This window comes from Pelophylax lessonae (assembly GCF_965119305.1).
Source record: "Pelophylax lessonae genome assembly, chromosome: 13".
Classification (NCBI taxonomy): domain Eukaryota; kingdom Metazoa; phylum Chordata; class Amphibia; order Anura; family Ranidae; genus Pelophylax; species Pelophylax lessonae.
This window is the reverse complement of record NC_138780.1, coordinates 162,697,605-162,714,989: the sequence shown is the minus strand read 5'-3', so window position 1 is coordinate 162,714,989 and position 17,385 is coordinate 162,697,605. Positions and strand designations below refer to the sequence as shown.

The window sequence follows — 17,385 nt, the reverse complement described above, 5'->3', positions numbered from 1 at the left end:
AGGAGCTTTTAAAATGGCGCTACATGTCTAGTGGCCAGCCAGACAGCAATGACGCTTAAGAGTTCCAGTGCATGTGTATGCAACAATGTCTGACAGCTACTCGCATCTATTATCTATGGTCTCAGGATGACAAACAGGATGTTTACATTGCTTGTGACAACAATAAAAGTGATCTTTTTTTTTTGTAAAACCTGTGCTAAAATAAAAAAATTTAATAAAATAAATAGGAAAAAAAAAGTTTAAAGCGCCTCAGTGGCCGTGAGCTCATGCACGAAAGAATGAAAGCACAGTTCAAACCACCCATGTGAGGTATCTCTGCTATCGCCAGAGTGAGCGCAATAGTGTAAATAAAATAACTACTATGTAACTTTAAACTGGTAACCGTTAAAATTTTTTAAAGCATTGCCTATGGAGATTTTTATTGACCTTAAGTTTGTCGCCATTCCGTGGGTGTGTGCAATTTTAAACCGTAACATGTTAGGTATCTGTTTACTCGATGTGACATCATCTTTCACAATATACAATAAAAAATGGGCTAACTTTGCGGTTTAGTTTTTTTTTTTTTTTTAAATGCAGTGAAATTTTTTTTTTTTTTTAAATGGCGTCTGAAAGACCGCTGCGCAAATACCGCATGACAAAAAAATATTGCAATGACCTCAATTTTATTCTCCAGAGTCTTTGCTAAAAATATATATATAAAATTTTTGGGGGTTCTAAGTAATTTTCTAGCTTGATTTTAACTTGTAAACAATTTGTGTCAGAAATGGGCTCGGTCCAGAAGTGGTTAAAATTGCCTATGCCAAAAACTACAATGCAAAATGAACATGTTCACCAGGATAATGCTCTGCCAAACCTTATTGTCTGAGTTTAGATCTGTGTTTGTCCTAAGCTTTGTTGAAGTCAACAGTAAATGGCTTTAAACATTAGGGCAAACATAGATCTATACTCAGACAATAAAGTTAAGGAAAAAAAAAATGGGCAGACTCGATGGTCTACTGTCTTTTTCTGCTGTCACTTTTCTATGTTTCTATGGAATCTAAAACTGAGACTGAAGCAAATCACATCCATGCCAGGCTCCAGACGCTCATTGTGGCAATGGGGAGAGCTGATAGAAGTGGTCAGTGTGCTTCAGCCTGTCATTTTTTTCTTTTTTGCAACCTCTAATAACCCACTTTCTGGGGGCCCTTACACTATCCAGCATCAAGTTGCTTGTTTATCAACTCTCTTCTTTATCTACGCTAAAAGAAAATGGAGTCTGCCCATCAGAAAGACTTGATCATTGCTACTTTGGGCATGAAGATGAACCATTTTTTACTGGTGATTTGTATACGTGTATTGTATTATTTTTTTATATTTAGTCAAAGGATGTGCTGTTTTTGTTTTGTAGAAGTAGGGCTCAGGAATGGTAGCATATTTAGTTTTCTCTGCAAAGATTGTTTTTACATCATAGTCCTATTACTTAGTAAATTTACCTATTTAATACTGGAAGTACCAACAATTAGACCATGCATTAAAAGCGACTGACTGCTCCCTCCATCAGAATCAGCTTAGATACTGAAAGAAAGGAATGGAATTTTGATCTATGATGACTGTATTAACTTATGCATGTGTAATCAATCAATAGGGGCAGCTTCAGGCAATACATTTTTTGCTGGTGCTGTGCTAGTAGTATGAGTGGGGGAGCTAAGTCCCCAACCCTGAATTTCATAATTAGAGCAGACATACCATAAGGGGAAATTCTTAGAAAACTAAAGATGCAAAGTTACACAGTGTAATAAGAATACATACCATAGCTCCTTTTAAGCAAATTGAAGCATATAGAGTGCTGTTTTCAGCTGTATAATGCCCCTCCCTTACATTAATAGTCAGCTAGTACAAAAATAATTTCTATAATTGGTGTCAGTGGGTTTAAAATAACCATAGTTGCCACCTTTTAAAAAGAATTATGAGCAACACCTTGAAGGGATTGAAAGGAAAAATGTGGTGTGCAGCGTATGCCACCTTAAAGGGATTAAGAAGAGAGACATAGCACACCGCATTCTTGCAGGTAGGTGTAAAAAGTGAGTGGAGCAAATAATGTGGTTGTTTTATGGCTTGTAGTGTGTCACCTTTTACCCTGTGCTTTGCTATGATTTAAACAAAATAGAGCCTGGCGGTGCACCAAAGAGACTGTGGGAGTAAAATCTGCACCGATGTTGCTGTCAGTGAGAGCAGTAACCTCAAGCAAGTGTCAGGCCAACCAATAATCCCCATCAATAACAATCCCCAGCAAGTGTCAGGGCATACTAAAACAACATCACAACAATGATAACCACCATCAATAATAACCCAATAATAACAGCATTAAAATCTCCCCAAAAAAACCCTCCACAGCCCCCCAACATCAATAAACCCCCCAAGTATTAAAATCCCCAGCAAAAATATCACCCCCCCTCCCTTAGACAATAACAGCCCAGGCACTTACAGATTCCAGCACTATTAATAGCCCCAGCTTTACCTGTAGCAGAAATACGAACTCCCAGCAAAACATCCCTCACAAATTACAACTACCAGCAGTAATCCCCCCCAGCAATAAAACCCCTCTAGCAAATGTTAGGGCAAGCAATAATGCCCCAGGATTAACCCCCCCCCCCTATTCCAGCAAGATTACCCCCTACCCCCTAGCAATAACAACTCCCAGCAATAATAACTCTCACCAATGCTCAGCAACAATATAAACCCCCATCAAAATGAATTCCCCAGCTAGAATAACCTCCAACAATGCCCCCCATCTTCCCTACACAGCAACAACCCCTCAGCAATAACAACTGCCAGCACTTCTGACATCCCCAGCTATACCTATCTCAGTAATAGCGACTCCCAGCAAAACATCCCTCAGCAGTAATAACCCACCAGCAATTACAACTCTCAGCAATAACAACCCCCCAGGATTAAAATCCACCAGCAAAATTAACCCCCTTGCAAAAACCTTCCAGAAATAACTCCCAGCACTATTGACATCCCCAGCTATGCCTGTACCAGCAATAAAACAACCCCCCCCCCCCCCCCGCAGTATTCATTTAATAGAAATAAACAAAGCTGCCTCTCTCCCACACTGCCACCAGAACTATAATATATCTGTTAGGCAAGAGATCACCCCACAAAATGGAGGAGCAAAGCAGTATAATTTCAGGCAGTGTGCCAAAATGCTTAGCATCAGGTTTGGTGTCACAGCCAAGCCTGACTGCTAGCACACAGGTGCTGTAGGGATGCTTGATTTAATCTTGTGAGTGCTTTAGCACACCCAAGCAGCCCCTAGCACACCCACTGAGCAACAACCATAAGCTTTTTTCCTACAAGATTGAATGGTCAGATTTATTCTAAAAAGTTTAAAACATGTCTGGCAATGGATGTACATCAAGCCAATTTGTTCAACCTTTGCACTGATACCCACAAGGGTGGACAGAGTCAGTCCAGTTTAGAAGCCAACAGACATAAGGAGCCAGGGATCCTGCTTTCAACCATATCCACAGAAATGTCCCACAAACCAATAGATGACCGCAGTAAATTTAAGGCACATTTGTAACCTGGCACAAGGAATTCAGACAGTCTAATTATTTTAATGTCTACAGAGGACTACACTAATCTGGCTCCAAACCTGTCCAATGCAAACAGTCTTTATTAAACAATTTATCTCTGGTGTTGGTTAGAATATGATAAGCTGTAATTGATGAATAACTATATCATTTTTAAAGCCTGTACACAAAGGAATATACAGCACTCACTCAATATGTTGTATGAAACAACAGCTTTTTGTCTTAGCAGATATAATCTGTGATAATTCATAGCCAAAGAAATGCTTGATTGTCACACAATTCAAGTAGTTGTCTAATATATCCAAAGACATCTTCAGAAAATGTGATCCAAACTATAGAAGCATTAAGCCCACTTATAATTGTAGCCTAGCTTTTATCTACAGATATACTCTTTTCCATTGCAGCTTGTTTTCCTGAAGACCAGCTTATAAGAGTATTCATAATCATGCGAGTACAGGCATTACGTAGGTGTATTGGTTGGCATTGTGACAGCAGTCCTGGTATCCTGCGCTCAGTTCACGCTATCTACATGGAGATTTATATGCTTTTTCTCTGTGTATGTTTCTTTTCTGTTCTCCAGTGTTGTCCACAGTAAAAAATGTACTAGCAGGTAATCTGCTTCCACTCTGGAGTGTGCCTATGGTAAGGACATTAGATTGTCCCTAACATAGACACGGCCTCTGAGTCTATGGCATATAAAATGTCTGTATAAAAGGATAACATAAATATACAGTATATCTATAGTCTTTTTACATTTCTCTTGCCTACCTGCACAATATTTAGTAAAAAAGCTTATCAGCTGCTACTTTAGTAACATGGTTAATACTCTCCTCTGCTAGGGTGTTGCTTGGAGCAAGTGGAGTTCAAGTCTCTACTCGGTACTCTGGAAGAGATAGTGATATTCTAAAAAGCACTGCTTTCAGTATGGTTTCTTGTGTTCATCCCAAGTGACTTAACCTACTTTTCAGCCTTCTAAAGTACCCCAACATCTTCATAATTACCTATCCATCCCCTTCGAGACCTACTGGTTTCACCAGACTGTAGGTTCTCTTTAACGACTCAGGTGGTTCAGTAAAAATTAAAAAGTCAGGCTTCAGACATCTACTGTAGCATCATGCTTTGTATTATCTGTAGTTAATAGGATTTAATTAAGTCAGACTGCTACAAAGATCAGTGGATCTCCACTGGTCCTGTGCAAATCATGTTAATTGTTTAATTGTTGATGATAGAGAAAGTATTTGGTTCATCTGGTTCTTTTCCTTCTTAACATATTGCTTTATTCGTAGATCAATACAAAATTGTATTATAATGACAATATATGTTGACAGGTTATGAAAACTAAACTTTTTTTGTAATTTTGCTTAGGGAGTTTGAATATATTCCTTCGATTAAAAGGACAAACTACCACTGAAATCCCTATCTGGTCAGCCATCGGGAATAAAGGGGAACAGTGGCATCAAGCCCGTCTAACTATACATCCGACAGCTTCATTTCAGGTAAGTAAAAAAACATTTGAGTTTGTTGTCTTTGTTCTTGTACTTTTTTTTTAACCAGAGTATTTGCTGCTAACTCGGAAAAGTCACTTTTCATTGATGATCATTCCCTAAATAAAATAAGTCATGCAAAAAAAAATAACCACTTACTAATTCCACTAGTAAAAGCACCTCCCCCACTACACTGAAACATTAGCTAGGCACACAGTTAACCCCTTGATCGCCCCTGATGTTAACCCCTTTCTGGCAAGTCTTTAGTATAGTGACAGTGCATATTTTTAGCACTGATCACTGGTTCCCAAAAAAATGTCAAAAGTGTCAGTTAGGTGTCTGATTTGTCCAACGCAATATTGCAGTCCCACTAAAATAAATAAGAATTCCATAAATATATCCCATAGCTTGTAGATGCCATAACTTTTGTGCAAACCAATCAATTTACGATTATTGGGATTTTTTTTTTACTAAGAATATGTAGCAGAATACATATTGGCTTAAATTGATGAAGAAATTAGATATTTTATATTTTTTAATCTGATATGTTTTAGAGTAGAAAGTAAAAAATATTGTTGTATTTTTTTTTTCAAAATTGTCAGTCTTTTTTGTTTATAGCACACAAAATAAAAACCACAGAGGTGATCAAATATCACCAAACGAAAGCTCTATCTGTGGACAAAAAAAGGACATACATTTTATTTGGGTACAGAGTGTGCAATTGTCAGTTAAAGTTACACAGTGTAAATTGTATGAAGGCGCCTAATACCCAACTAGGCTAAAAAAACTTTTTAAAACTGCTGCCCCTTTAAATGTGGTGAACACATAAAAAAGTGAAATAAATAAAAAGTAAGGCACTGTTAGTTAAATGTGCATCTGTATATGTGCATAGACTCACAGAATAAAAAGTTATTAAACTGATTTTTTGGTATCAGTGTCTATAAACTAAAAAAGTGCATCTAAAATTGCATTAAAAGTTAGATGCTGGCATCCATGTGTATATTTAAAGTGTCAAAGTGCATAAACTCCATAAGTGCATATGTGAATTAATAAATATTCAATGCAATATTCATGCACATGGCATGGTTCACAAAATACTGTGTACACTAAAGACAAAAAAGTGCTCAGGTGCATAAATAAGCTAACAGAAAAATTGATGAATAGAGGACAAATAAATATATATATACGTGTTGTACAGAAAAAAAAGTCCATGAACCACAAAAATATAAATTATCTGCCCCAACACCGTGCCTGTAGAGTTACTGCACTTCATAGAAGCCTTTCCACCTCATGAGCCAATCCACACTAAATGCTCAACAGAAAGTCCCAGGTCGCTGTGACCTAAATAGCCTTTTAAATATCTGGGTATCCAGTCCAGTAAACATGTTCTCTCTCCTCCCCACAAACCGAGATAATATGAAAGGAAAGAACATAAACAAGTAATAGTGCAACTGCGTTATATTAAGGAGCCAACATACACACTATAATATTGCGCTTACAAAGAAAAGTGCCCAAAATCGACACTTGTGAGAACTGCCAGACAGAAATCTCATCCCCCTTCGTAGGATCAGAAGGCTCGCTCACCCTTATCCAGAAACTCCCCGAGGTTGCGGCCGGCGTGCGTTCCACGAGAGTGTAGGAAGTGACGTCACCGGATATACCGGAAGCTCAGATAGTAAACAGACCACAATGCATTTAGCTGTATAGTGTCATCAGGAAGTCCAATTCACCATCTGAACTCGGGGGATTAAATAGCCAATAAATGGATATGATTGGATACCACCCATAAACCGCAAACACACTTTATTATTTATAAAGTTACGCAGTGCCATATTGCAAAATATGGCCTGGTCATAAAGGGGGGTAAATCTTTCGGAGCTGAAGTGGTTAAACAACTAACATTTTTACCCCCGTTCCATAGAAGGGAGGGAGACGCCCCTATGCAGTTCATTGTCCGACAGCCTAAAATAATGTACATCACCAGTTTGAATTCTGTCCTTAAGCCCCGTACACACGTACCGATCGGCCGTCTTTTGTCCAGGGCTGTCGTGTCTGTTGAAAACTGCAAAAGACTGCACACGAATTTTGTCGGCCAACAACAGCCAACTGCAGAAGTGATGTCATGTGATGGTTAACTTTCCTTGTCTTTTTTCTTTTCTGAGCATGCCCAGTCTTGCTAATCGGCTGTCTGTCGGCCGAATTCTGTACTGACTGGCGAACAATCGGCCGTTCTGGTGTTGGCCAACAAAAATTTTAATGCCTGCACGACAGATTCTGTTCGGCCGAAAATGCGCTGTCAGAAGCATCATACTAACAAGCCTACAATCGGCCGATCGGTCGTCGGCCGAATATTTACGGCCGACAATCGGTACGTGTGTACGGGGCTTTGCATCTCCTTCGAAAATGGTAGACACATTGACACTGATTGTTTCTTGTACAACTGGGCAATTCTCTAGATCTACCTTCTCAGTATGGTAAATCCCATTTTTTTTTTAATTCACTAATTTTCTCTGTTTCTAGTATTCAAAGTCAGCAAGACACCTCAAATGTATTATGGGAATTAAATGACTTCATTGATACAAGAAAAACATTTTTTTCCAACTTTTCCCTATAGTCGTCCTGTAACTTGTATTCCTGATTCAATAAGCTATAGAGTGAGCGAAGAAAGTGGCTATGACAGTCATTGCAAAACAGGCTCATAAGAGGAAAGAGTGACAGGTGGAATCTCCACCCTTGGTTCAAATAGTTTGTTTTTTACTAAAACTTTAATTTGCGTTTCTTTAGTATGTGTCTGTAGAAACCCATTTAAATAAAGGCAAATCATTCACTTAGATGTTCTTGTTTGACACATTGACGCTGCAGCACTAAACACAGACTTGTGACTTGCAGTAGAAACTAAATGATCATCCTGCAGATGGATTATAATTGGCCTGGAGGGATAAATTAAGTAAAGAAGAGTTATTTTCTTGTTCTGAGCACCAGAGGAGAAAAAACACCCCCTCACCTAAAACATAATGGCCAAATCCCAGAAGGTTTATGGAGAATCACATAGTCTGCATTAAAACAAGTTGCATTATTTAACTGTGTGGTTTCCAAAAGAGAGATTTTCCCATTTCAAATGAGCACCTTGTACTGGACATTGTAAGCTTCTAGAATTCACTTTCTCATGATAAAGTTCGAGATTTAGGGATGATCGGTCTATTAGCCCAATTAAAGTCACAGAAACAGATATGGAGTTAGGTAGACGTTGACTGCACAGCGTAATAGCCATCATCGTAGAGCCATCATCGTAGAGCTCAGTGGAGTGGGAGAGCTGGAAGCAGCATTATTCATGTGTGTTACTTATATTTTCTTGAATGTGACAGGCTCAATCCATCTTTATGTATGTAGATCACTGTCATTTATACAGAGGGCAGGTACAAATAACCAAAGAAATACATAGGGAATGTGATTGTTTATTATTGTAGCTAACTGGTGTTTGAATGACCGCTCTGTTCATAGAAATGTCCATATACAGTAAGTATATAAGCAGCTACAAGATACCCTAACTACATTGTAGCATGGCATGCAGGGCCCACACTCCGCTCATCGTCACAGATCTATGTTGGCAACTGTTGTGAGGTTTGTGTGTTAAATTTTTGGTTTAAGGAAATTTATATTGGGTGTTGTTTTTTGTATATAACAAAGTACAGTACATTTTCTTTTTCATTTTAACATTATTTTCAAACTCACAAGATTCGGTTGGATTGGAATCATAAGCAGCCCAACATTAAAATGACTCATGAGGGTTTATTTACTAAAGGCAAACCCACTGTGCACTACAAGTGCACTTGGAAATGCAGTCGCTTTAGATCTGAGGGGACGCTCTGCTGATTTCTCTCATTCAATCATGCACAAGCAAAAATGCTGTTTTTTTTTATTTCCCCTGCATGTCCCTCTCAGATCTACAGTGACTGCACTTCCATGTGCACAGTGGATTTGCCTTTAGTAAATAAACCCCATTGCATAATTAAATGAGAGAATATGACTTTTCATTCCCTGTGTAAGCCAATTGATACATGGACAGTATTTCAATGGCATAATTTTATTGGTCCCTCCTAAATGTATATATAATATTGTGACATTCTATCCACAGACATTCACATTAAATCCAAGGGTTATATCACATTTCACAAAGGAAACCTATGAGGACAATAATAAGGGAACCACCATCACTGAGGTTTTTTAAAGGTGTTGGTTCTGATACTATATACCTGATCCTATATTCACTACCTAGTGACTCATTGATCTAAGACAAGCAGATAGAAGACATATTAGACCTTTCATATCTGGATGCATGCTTACGTTTGTTAACTGACACGCTAGGTAGTGAAACATGTACTGCATTGACATTTAGTTAACAGAAGTGGTCAAAAATGTATAGGGGAATTGTCGCCCAATCAAAATGGAGCCACACTAGGAAAGAGATGATGAGTTAGAACATCAGTCAACTTTGGCTGGTGTGCCACTTTAAGTTGAGAAATGTCTGCCCAAGTTATACCCTCCTATGAAGAGTATCAACAGAACAATATATGAGATAGGTAAAAGTCCTTACTCATGTGGTACATTTACAGTCAGAGTATCTTCTCTGACTCAGAGTCACCAGCTATAAGATGGGGTGAGACTCTTTCTATAGTAATCTGAGAACATTAGTAAAATGTCCAAATACATGTGGTACATTATCAGTCAGGGTACACCAGCTATAAGATGAGGTGATCGTCTTACTTAGTCTGAGTGTTCTACACCTGTAAATACTTTAAGTATCACTCTTCACCCTGTAACTCAAACGGATTGTACTATGAGGTTTCTAACAACACATGCTTCTGCTGTAGGACATGTGAACATGGGGTCAGCTTAAAGCCGAATCGGTTTCTATGTTGAGTTTTTTTATTGTAGCGTTCTGGAACAACAGAGCTGAAGTTCACAGAACAGTGACCCTTAGGTTTATTTTTTGTATAAGACATACGTTTAGATATACTTCTGACCATAAAGAAAAACAATGTTCTCATTCTAGTGCTCCCACTTTGTACAATAGATAACCATCACCTGAAGAGTAAGAAAGACATTAAACATACTCTAGGAGGCAAAAATTTTTACTTTCTGAATACAATTTCTACACAAGCAATTCATTCAATTTACCATTACATTATTCAGTTTTGCTATATCTCACATACTGCTTTCTATTTTAGATAATATTTGAGGGCGTTCGAGGTCCTGGTATAGAAGGAGACATTGCCATAGATGATGTATCAATCGTCGAAGGAGAATGTACAAGGATGGATCAGCCAGCCACTAGTATGTGCATCATTTTGTCTGTAATACATATTGTTTAATTTGTCCATTGGTGATCAAGGTGCCGCCAAGATCAGAAAGCTAGCCTAGACAGCTTCATAACTAAACTTGAAAGACAACCTGTACTGAGAAGTGTGTGGCTGGTTGTTTCTGGCTTCAGCGGTTTCTGATTCACCAACCATAACGATTAAAAAGTCAGTGAAATTAGAAGTCCTGATCTACATGTAGGTGGGGGTGCAGTGTGGGCAGTGGCAATAATTCACACAGTAGGGTGCAATAGAAAACTTGTATTGAAGTAATGCATTAACAGTTCACAACAAACCCAGTGGGACAGCTTGCCACAACCTAAAGAATTCAGATTTCAGATGGACTAACCGCATCTGTTCAGAGGGGACAGAATGCGGGCTGGCTGTCTTGTGCCCAATCAGGAAGGTATCCAGAAGATATGTGACCCCACACTTTCCCTCTTCATAAGGAACCTTTTCCTATCGCTATTGCTGTCCCTCACAGGTGGGGTACCTGTCCCTACTCTACCAACTTGCTAAATGCGCACCAAACTTGCGAGCCAGGGCCTTCAAACGGCTCGGTCTGACCCAAGATGGTCGCCAGATGTACATGGGGAGGCAGCATCCATATGGATCACTTTCCTAGTGACCCAAGAAGTCATAGAGGAACCATGTTCCTCCTGAATTCCTCCTGAATTCCTCTCCAACTGTAGTGTCGCTGAGGTTAGCACCACCTGCAGTGGAGAATGTAGACTGCACCTGCTAACATACATACTTGTTTCAGGACATAGTTCTAACAATTGCAGCTTTCATATTCTCTCAGTAAAGATTTCCTTTATGAAGCCCAGTTTACTTAAAGCAGATATTTCAGTTTTTGATAGATACTGTAGAAATAAACTACCTAAACATTTTTTAGACAAATTAGTGACGCTAGTGGAGAAATCTCTGCACTCTTGTTCCCATTACACTACTGTGCCCATTATGAAGGGGTCCCATTCACTCTTTTAGGTTTATATTGAATGTATTATCAAGGGGAATGCAACACGAGGAGTTAAATCACATTAGGGTAGGCCTAATCATCCAAACAGCCAAAGAACAAAGCTAGGAATATTAGAGCGTAGATATAGTATTAAAAGATGCTTTTTGATGGACAGTGTTTATATCTTCTAAAATTCTTCTCCCCAACAATTTTTGTGCAACCACTTTTTCACTTTGATGCATATAGTAGTAAATACTTTGATTCCTAAATGCTTTTAACACTCTGGTTTATCACAAGCAATGTTCAGTTGTGTGTCAACACTTGCTAAAATTGGCATGTTGTATGACCACCTTTAGATTCTAAGGCCCCCCAGGTACATAACTTGCTCATGAAGTGAACATCATTATCCTTATATTTTAAATGCCCATGCTATACATTTTAAAAGCCTTTAAAATACAAAATATGATGTTATCTACTACTATTGAATAGTTACACAACTTTCTATTCTCTTTTCAGCTCCTCCTTCAGGTGTTAAAGTGTCTGGGACTTTAGTTCATATATGGTTGTATCCAGTTTTCCTTTTCCTTTCTTTTTTAAGTCATCAAAGGTGACCACACTCTGGCAGAGGCTACAAAAGATTCACTAGGCACTGGTTTGAAGAAAGAGTCTTTGAAAATGGACATCTAGAAAACAATCTACCAAAGATTCCTCCACAAAGGCACTGGGGATAACGGAACATAGAACATACATTACTACAAACTACACTTGAGACCTGAAATATAAGAGGAGACCTCACAGTGCTTCTGTGGCTTTCACAAATACAGTAAAATCCGAATATTCTCTAAACAAAAAAGGAATTAAGAAATCCTTGTCAAAGCACAACGTCACGGCTGGTTTTCTTTCAAATGAAAAGAGTTTGCTTGTTACCATGGACACCTAAAGGCCTGCCAACCTAAACCTCACAGTTAACAGGGTACACCAAGATCTGGCATTCATTTTCAGTTCAAGAAGGTTTTTAGGAAGGAACAAGTCTACGTAAGCCCTCTTGCCTTGGCTGCCACCATTCAAACCTAAACCTCTGTAGAACACGTACACCATTTTATCACAGCTTTGCTACAAAAGGTATGCTATATCTTTTTTGCATGTAGTCGTCTCCAAGAAAGAACAGCTCGGTCTTACAAGCTTTTTTCAGCTTTTGGGATTTTGCTTGTGGACCACGAGTTCAAGTCACCAAGTCCATCAGTTGTAACAAAGGAACCAAACCACCACCTTTTATAAATTGCCAGGAAACCAAGTGCCTTCAAATAACAAGCCTGAAAAAGTTAGCTAAACAAGCTTGCACTGCTGTGAGTGGTTTGTGAAAATAAAAATAAAGAAACAAACTGTTTTATAAGCAAACTGCAGTCCACACGAAGAGAACACAGGCCAGATCAAAAACCGAGAAAAAAAAATTGCTACAGAAGTACATAAACTTATGTTGCTGCATAAGATCTTAAACGTCATATTTTTTTAAGAATTTGTTTCACCTTTTAAAACAGTCATGGCCTTCTTGCGCATTATCAGTTTGACAAAAAATGGAAATCTCACCCCGAATGAGAAGGAACAACTTTTCATATTACTGCTAACTAAAGGAGTTTGAAAAGTTGTCAAAAGACTTTCAATCTTCATTTTTTTTTCTCCTTTTGAAACGGGAAAAGTGATTTTCTTACTCTTATCTACATTTGAAATGAAATCAGTCTGATCTTAAGAGGAAAGCATTTTGAGCAGCAGACTGCAGTGTGTTCGACCCTGACAGAATCTCTGGGTCTGAATTATTGATCTCAAAATTTGAGGGTCCGATGCCTCTGCCCACTAATCAGACTCTGTGCAGATTGTGACATAGTATTTTATTATTTTGGCAAGTTTGGAAAAAAAGATAATACACTTTTACATAAAACTGTAAAAAAAAAATGACTGAGCTACCTGATTAAATACATACTTTAACCAGCCACTTTTTCAATGCATTGTATATGTCCCTTATAACGTTGGCTATGAACATTTGAAGATATTTTTGGTTTCTTTAAATTATCTTAAATTTTAACTTCATTTAAAAATACTTTTATCTACACAAAAAATTATTCTTTTATGTTCTTTAAAACATTTGATGAAAAATGTTATGCAAACAATTGGGCTATAAATAAAAAACATATTTAACATTGCTGAAATTGATTTAAACAGAAAAACTGAAGCACAAGATGATATATCATAGATTATGATCAGATTCGAGTATATTTTTTTTCTTTATTTTATTTTTATTTTGGATTCTGTAGAAATGTTTATGCTGATTCAGTTATTCAACTGAAACAAAAAGAAAACTTTTACAGCTATGTTCAATAAAGCCTCTTTCCAGGTAAGGTATGAGAAATGGTGTACTGGTTCTTTTTTGGGGGGACAAGACCAAATATTTCAGTGTCATAAGCTGAGATTTCTGTGGAACAGGAAATATTTTATTGATAAGATGTATTTCTCTTTTTAGAAAATGAAAAAGCAGATTCAAAATGTTTTAAATTTAGTACACCTACAAAAGAATTAGCTGCACAATAAAATAAATTGTAAAACAATTGTATATGAAAAGAAACCTGTGCCAGAAGATATGTAAGAAAACTTTGAGGCATGGGGATTCCTATGTTCATGCAAACAATCAGATGTAACAAATTTTTAAATAGGCTTACTGGCTTTGTGAGGCTGCTCCAAAACAAACAGGTTTCCCTCAATAAGTCCCGGAGAATGATTCCTAATGTGAACAAACAGACCATATAGTGAAAGGGTTCAAGGAGTGCTTAGTAGTTCACAATTTAACCATAAAAAAAAATATATTGAACATGCTTTGAGGCTATCCCCCCCCCCCCCCTCTTCATCAGGGCTTGGAACAGAGAAACGAAGACTTAAAAGTAACTGAGACCTCAGATTAAAATGTTAGCAATCTGTATTGGTAACCTTTATTTACTCTGATGCTCCTTTCTGGACACCAGACTTATGGGCCATACACACTATAAGATTTTCTGAAGACTTTTTCCTTTAGACTTACCAAAACCATATAATATGAGGTCAAACCTAAACACTTTCAATTTGTTTGCAATCTGGTAGGCCCTTGCGCTACATAGAAAAGGTAAATCTGAAGGAAATCTACCAACAAAAGTTGGATAGTGTGTATCCAGCTATAGACACTGTTGTTGGTGGTAATAAGTAGCTGCCAGTGACCACAGTGTAATGCCCTGTACACACTATCAGATTATCTGAAGACTTTTGTCTTCAGATTTACCTTTTCTATGTAGTGCAAGGGCCTGCCGGATTGCATACAAATTGAAAATGTTTAGGTTTGACCTCATATTATATGGTTTTGGTAAGTCTGCAGACAAAAGTCTTCAGATAATCTGATAGTGTGTACAGGGCATAAGTCTGGATGGAGATTTCCCCTCACTTCCTACCCTGTGACACATAGATAATAAATGGAGGTGCATTTATCACCAGGGAAGGAAGGCATGACTACAATGAAAATATTTTTGAAAGTTCTTCACTCTACTAAAAATCTGTTTTTCATTTTTTGCTGTGTGCCTGTTTGAGAGATGTCCCATCAGTTCTGTTCTGACACAGAAGAGAGGAGAAATGTACCCATTAGGGACACAGATGATAATAAAACAAAAGCTTGAACCCTGCCTTTATCTGGAGTTGGGCATAATATTTCTTAAAGTAATCTTTACAAGGTAAATTAAATTAGACCAGCATGCTGTTTTGGAGATACTATGGCCCTCTTTGTCAAAGTAATAGTATGAAGGAACCATAGCGTCTGAAAAACTACATTGGTCCAATGGAACCTCCGTGAAGGCTCAAACTAGAACCTAGTGTGCTGGCTTTTCTTTTCTCTGAATGTAGTGTAGGAGAGCTGAATATAAAGATTTTTTTATGACCCGTGGCCATAGACTGGGTCCTTAGAGGCTGCTCTCAGTGGATCACTATTACTATGAATGGTGCTTTTAGTCTGGCACTCAATAGTTCACATGGAATCTATTTTCTCCCTACAACTATAGTCTAGAGCACTGATACATTTAGTATCATTACACAAGCCTTGATGAAGGGGGATTGTTTAGCCCCTGAAGCACGGTGTATTAAATAATGATTTTTAATGGTCTATTGAAACAGTTGTGGCACTCTCATTCTTTCTAAACCTTATGGTTTTTCTTTTCTGTTAAGGGGCCATCCCATCTCCACACTATCTGAAACAAAAAAAAACTTTTTAATTAACCTACACTTTATATAATATTTTGCTACATCTTTGTGTACTGCTTGGACCAGAAGAAGGGAGAAGATATCCAAAAGCTTGTCCTGCAAAATGTGTAGTGTAAATAAAAAAAATATCCTGTACAGTACTCAATTTTGTGTAGCCACCTATGTAATTTACATACATCTGCCAAACCACACAGTTTCAGTTCTATATGGTACCACTGTGACTGAGCACCTTGTTTGTGAACAACGTATAGGAGGAGTAAATTGTGTAGGTTTTAATAACTGTCTATGTTCCTTCTAGGGATATTTTCTGTCTCTATTTATCCTGGTGACTACTGTTCTTTTTCCACTGTCGTAAAGAGAATAGAAGGGAAACTTTCCAAAAAAGACATTTGCTCTGATGACAGATTTCCTAAAGCTGATTTCCATCAGATTGGAGAAATTTCCGCTCCCTGTTTTTTGTGTCATTGAGATCTCCCAATGGGATACAAATGGACAAAAAACTGACAGGTTTTACCATTACCTTCATCTAAAATTGAAAAAAATAAGTTTTATCTTTAAAGATCTATCTATCTATCTATCTATCTATCTATCTATCTATCTATCTATCTATCTATCTATCTATCTATCTATCTATAGAGTGACAGTATTTTTCCCTCTCCTACCACTCACAGATTATCCTAATTACAAATCTCATCTTATCATTTTGCTAAACCTTTGTGTATAAACCAGTAACAAAGGCAAAGATCTCCCAAAGCTTGTCCTGAAAAATGAACTGTTGGTACAAATAAAAAAAGTATCACATACTGTAGATCTGTTGTAGTTACAATTGCACTTAAACAGCTATAATCAACTTAAAGGATAGCTAAACCCAAAAACAAACATTTAGTATACTGCAGCTTACCAGGTCTTAGATGTGGGGGCCGCATTAATTGCTATTTTTCTGGCAAAGAACGTTTTCGGCAACAATAGAAAATGCCTGTCGATCTGGTCAGGCATGCAGTGTCCTTGTCACGAGCTGAACAGAAAACAATTTTGTTATCATTCTCATGTAAACCACCAATCCCCCTTATAATAATAATGCAGAAAGGCAAATATATTTAATCAGCAATTTCTGCTAGAAAATTACTTGGAACCCCCAAACATTATATATTTTTTGAAAACCGAGACACTGTAGAATAAATAGGTTGGTTTTTTTTTTATGTCATATGATATTTGCGTAGCTGTTTATCAAAGACACATTTTTGGGAAAAAATACATTAAATTAATTTTAGCACACCAAGCACAACATAATACCCATTTTTTTGGTAAAATAAAAGACGATGTTGCATCAAGTAAATAGATACCTAACATGTCAAGACCAAAAATTACGTGCACAGAAAAGGCGACAAACCACTGTACCCACAATTTTTTGAAGGGCAAGGCTTTAAAAGCTTTTACAGAATATCCGTGTAGAATGATGGCCTTAGAACTATTGCTCTCACTCTGATGTTAACATTTGTGGTGCAATCACTAATTAAATATGCGTGTGGGACCTCTGCGGCGTGCATTTTACTTTGTATGCGTGGGGGGGGGGTGGGAGTGCTTTCAGTTTTTTTCATTATTTTTATTAAAATGTTTTTACGCTTTTTTACATTATTTTCATTCAATCTTATTGCTATCACAAAGAGGCTAACAAGCCCCCTATGTGATAGCTTTGGGCAGTGCCACATCCTCTTTAGGAAGAAATCATGGATCTATTAGACCTC

At 37.6% G+C, this 17,385-nt stretch overlaps 1 protein-coding gene across 2 annotated transcripts in view; it reads left to right on the top strand.

The window, feature by feature from the left end:
• MDGA2 (MAM domain containing glycosylphosphatidylinositol anchor 2) overlaps positions 1 to 12,744 on the top strand; it is a 1,055,744-nt gene extending 1,043,000 nt beyond the window's left edge. For both annotated transcript variants that reach the window (XM_082275762.1, XM_082275761.1), the window contains exons 15-17: positions 4,941 to 5,071; positions 10,288 to 10,393; positions 11,891 to 12,744. In XM_082275762.1, coding sequence (XP_082131888.1) covers positions 4,941 to 5,071; positions 10,288 to 10,393; positions 11,891 to 11,985 — 332 coding nt within the window. In that variant the 3' untranslated portion in view covers positions 11,986 to 12,744. The remainder of the gene's footprint in view (positions 1 to 4,940; positions 5,072 to 10,287; positions 10,394 to 11,890) is intronic.
• Positions 12,745 to 17,385: the final 4,641 nt, after the last annotated feature.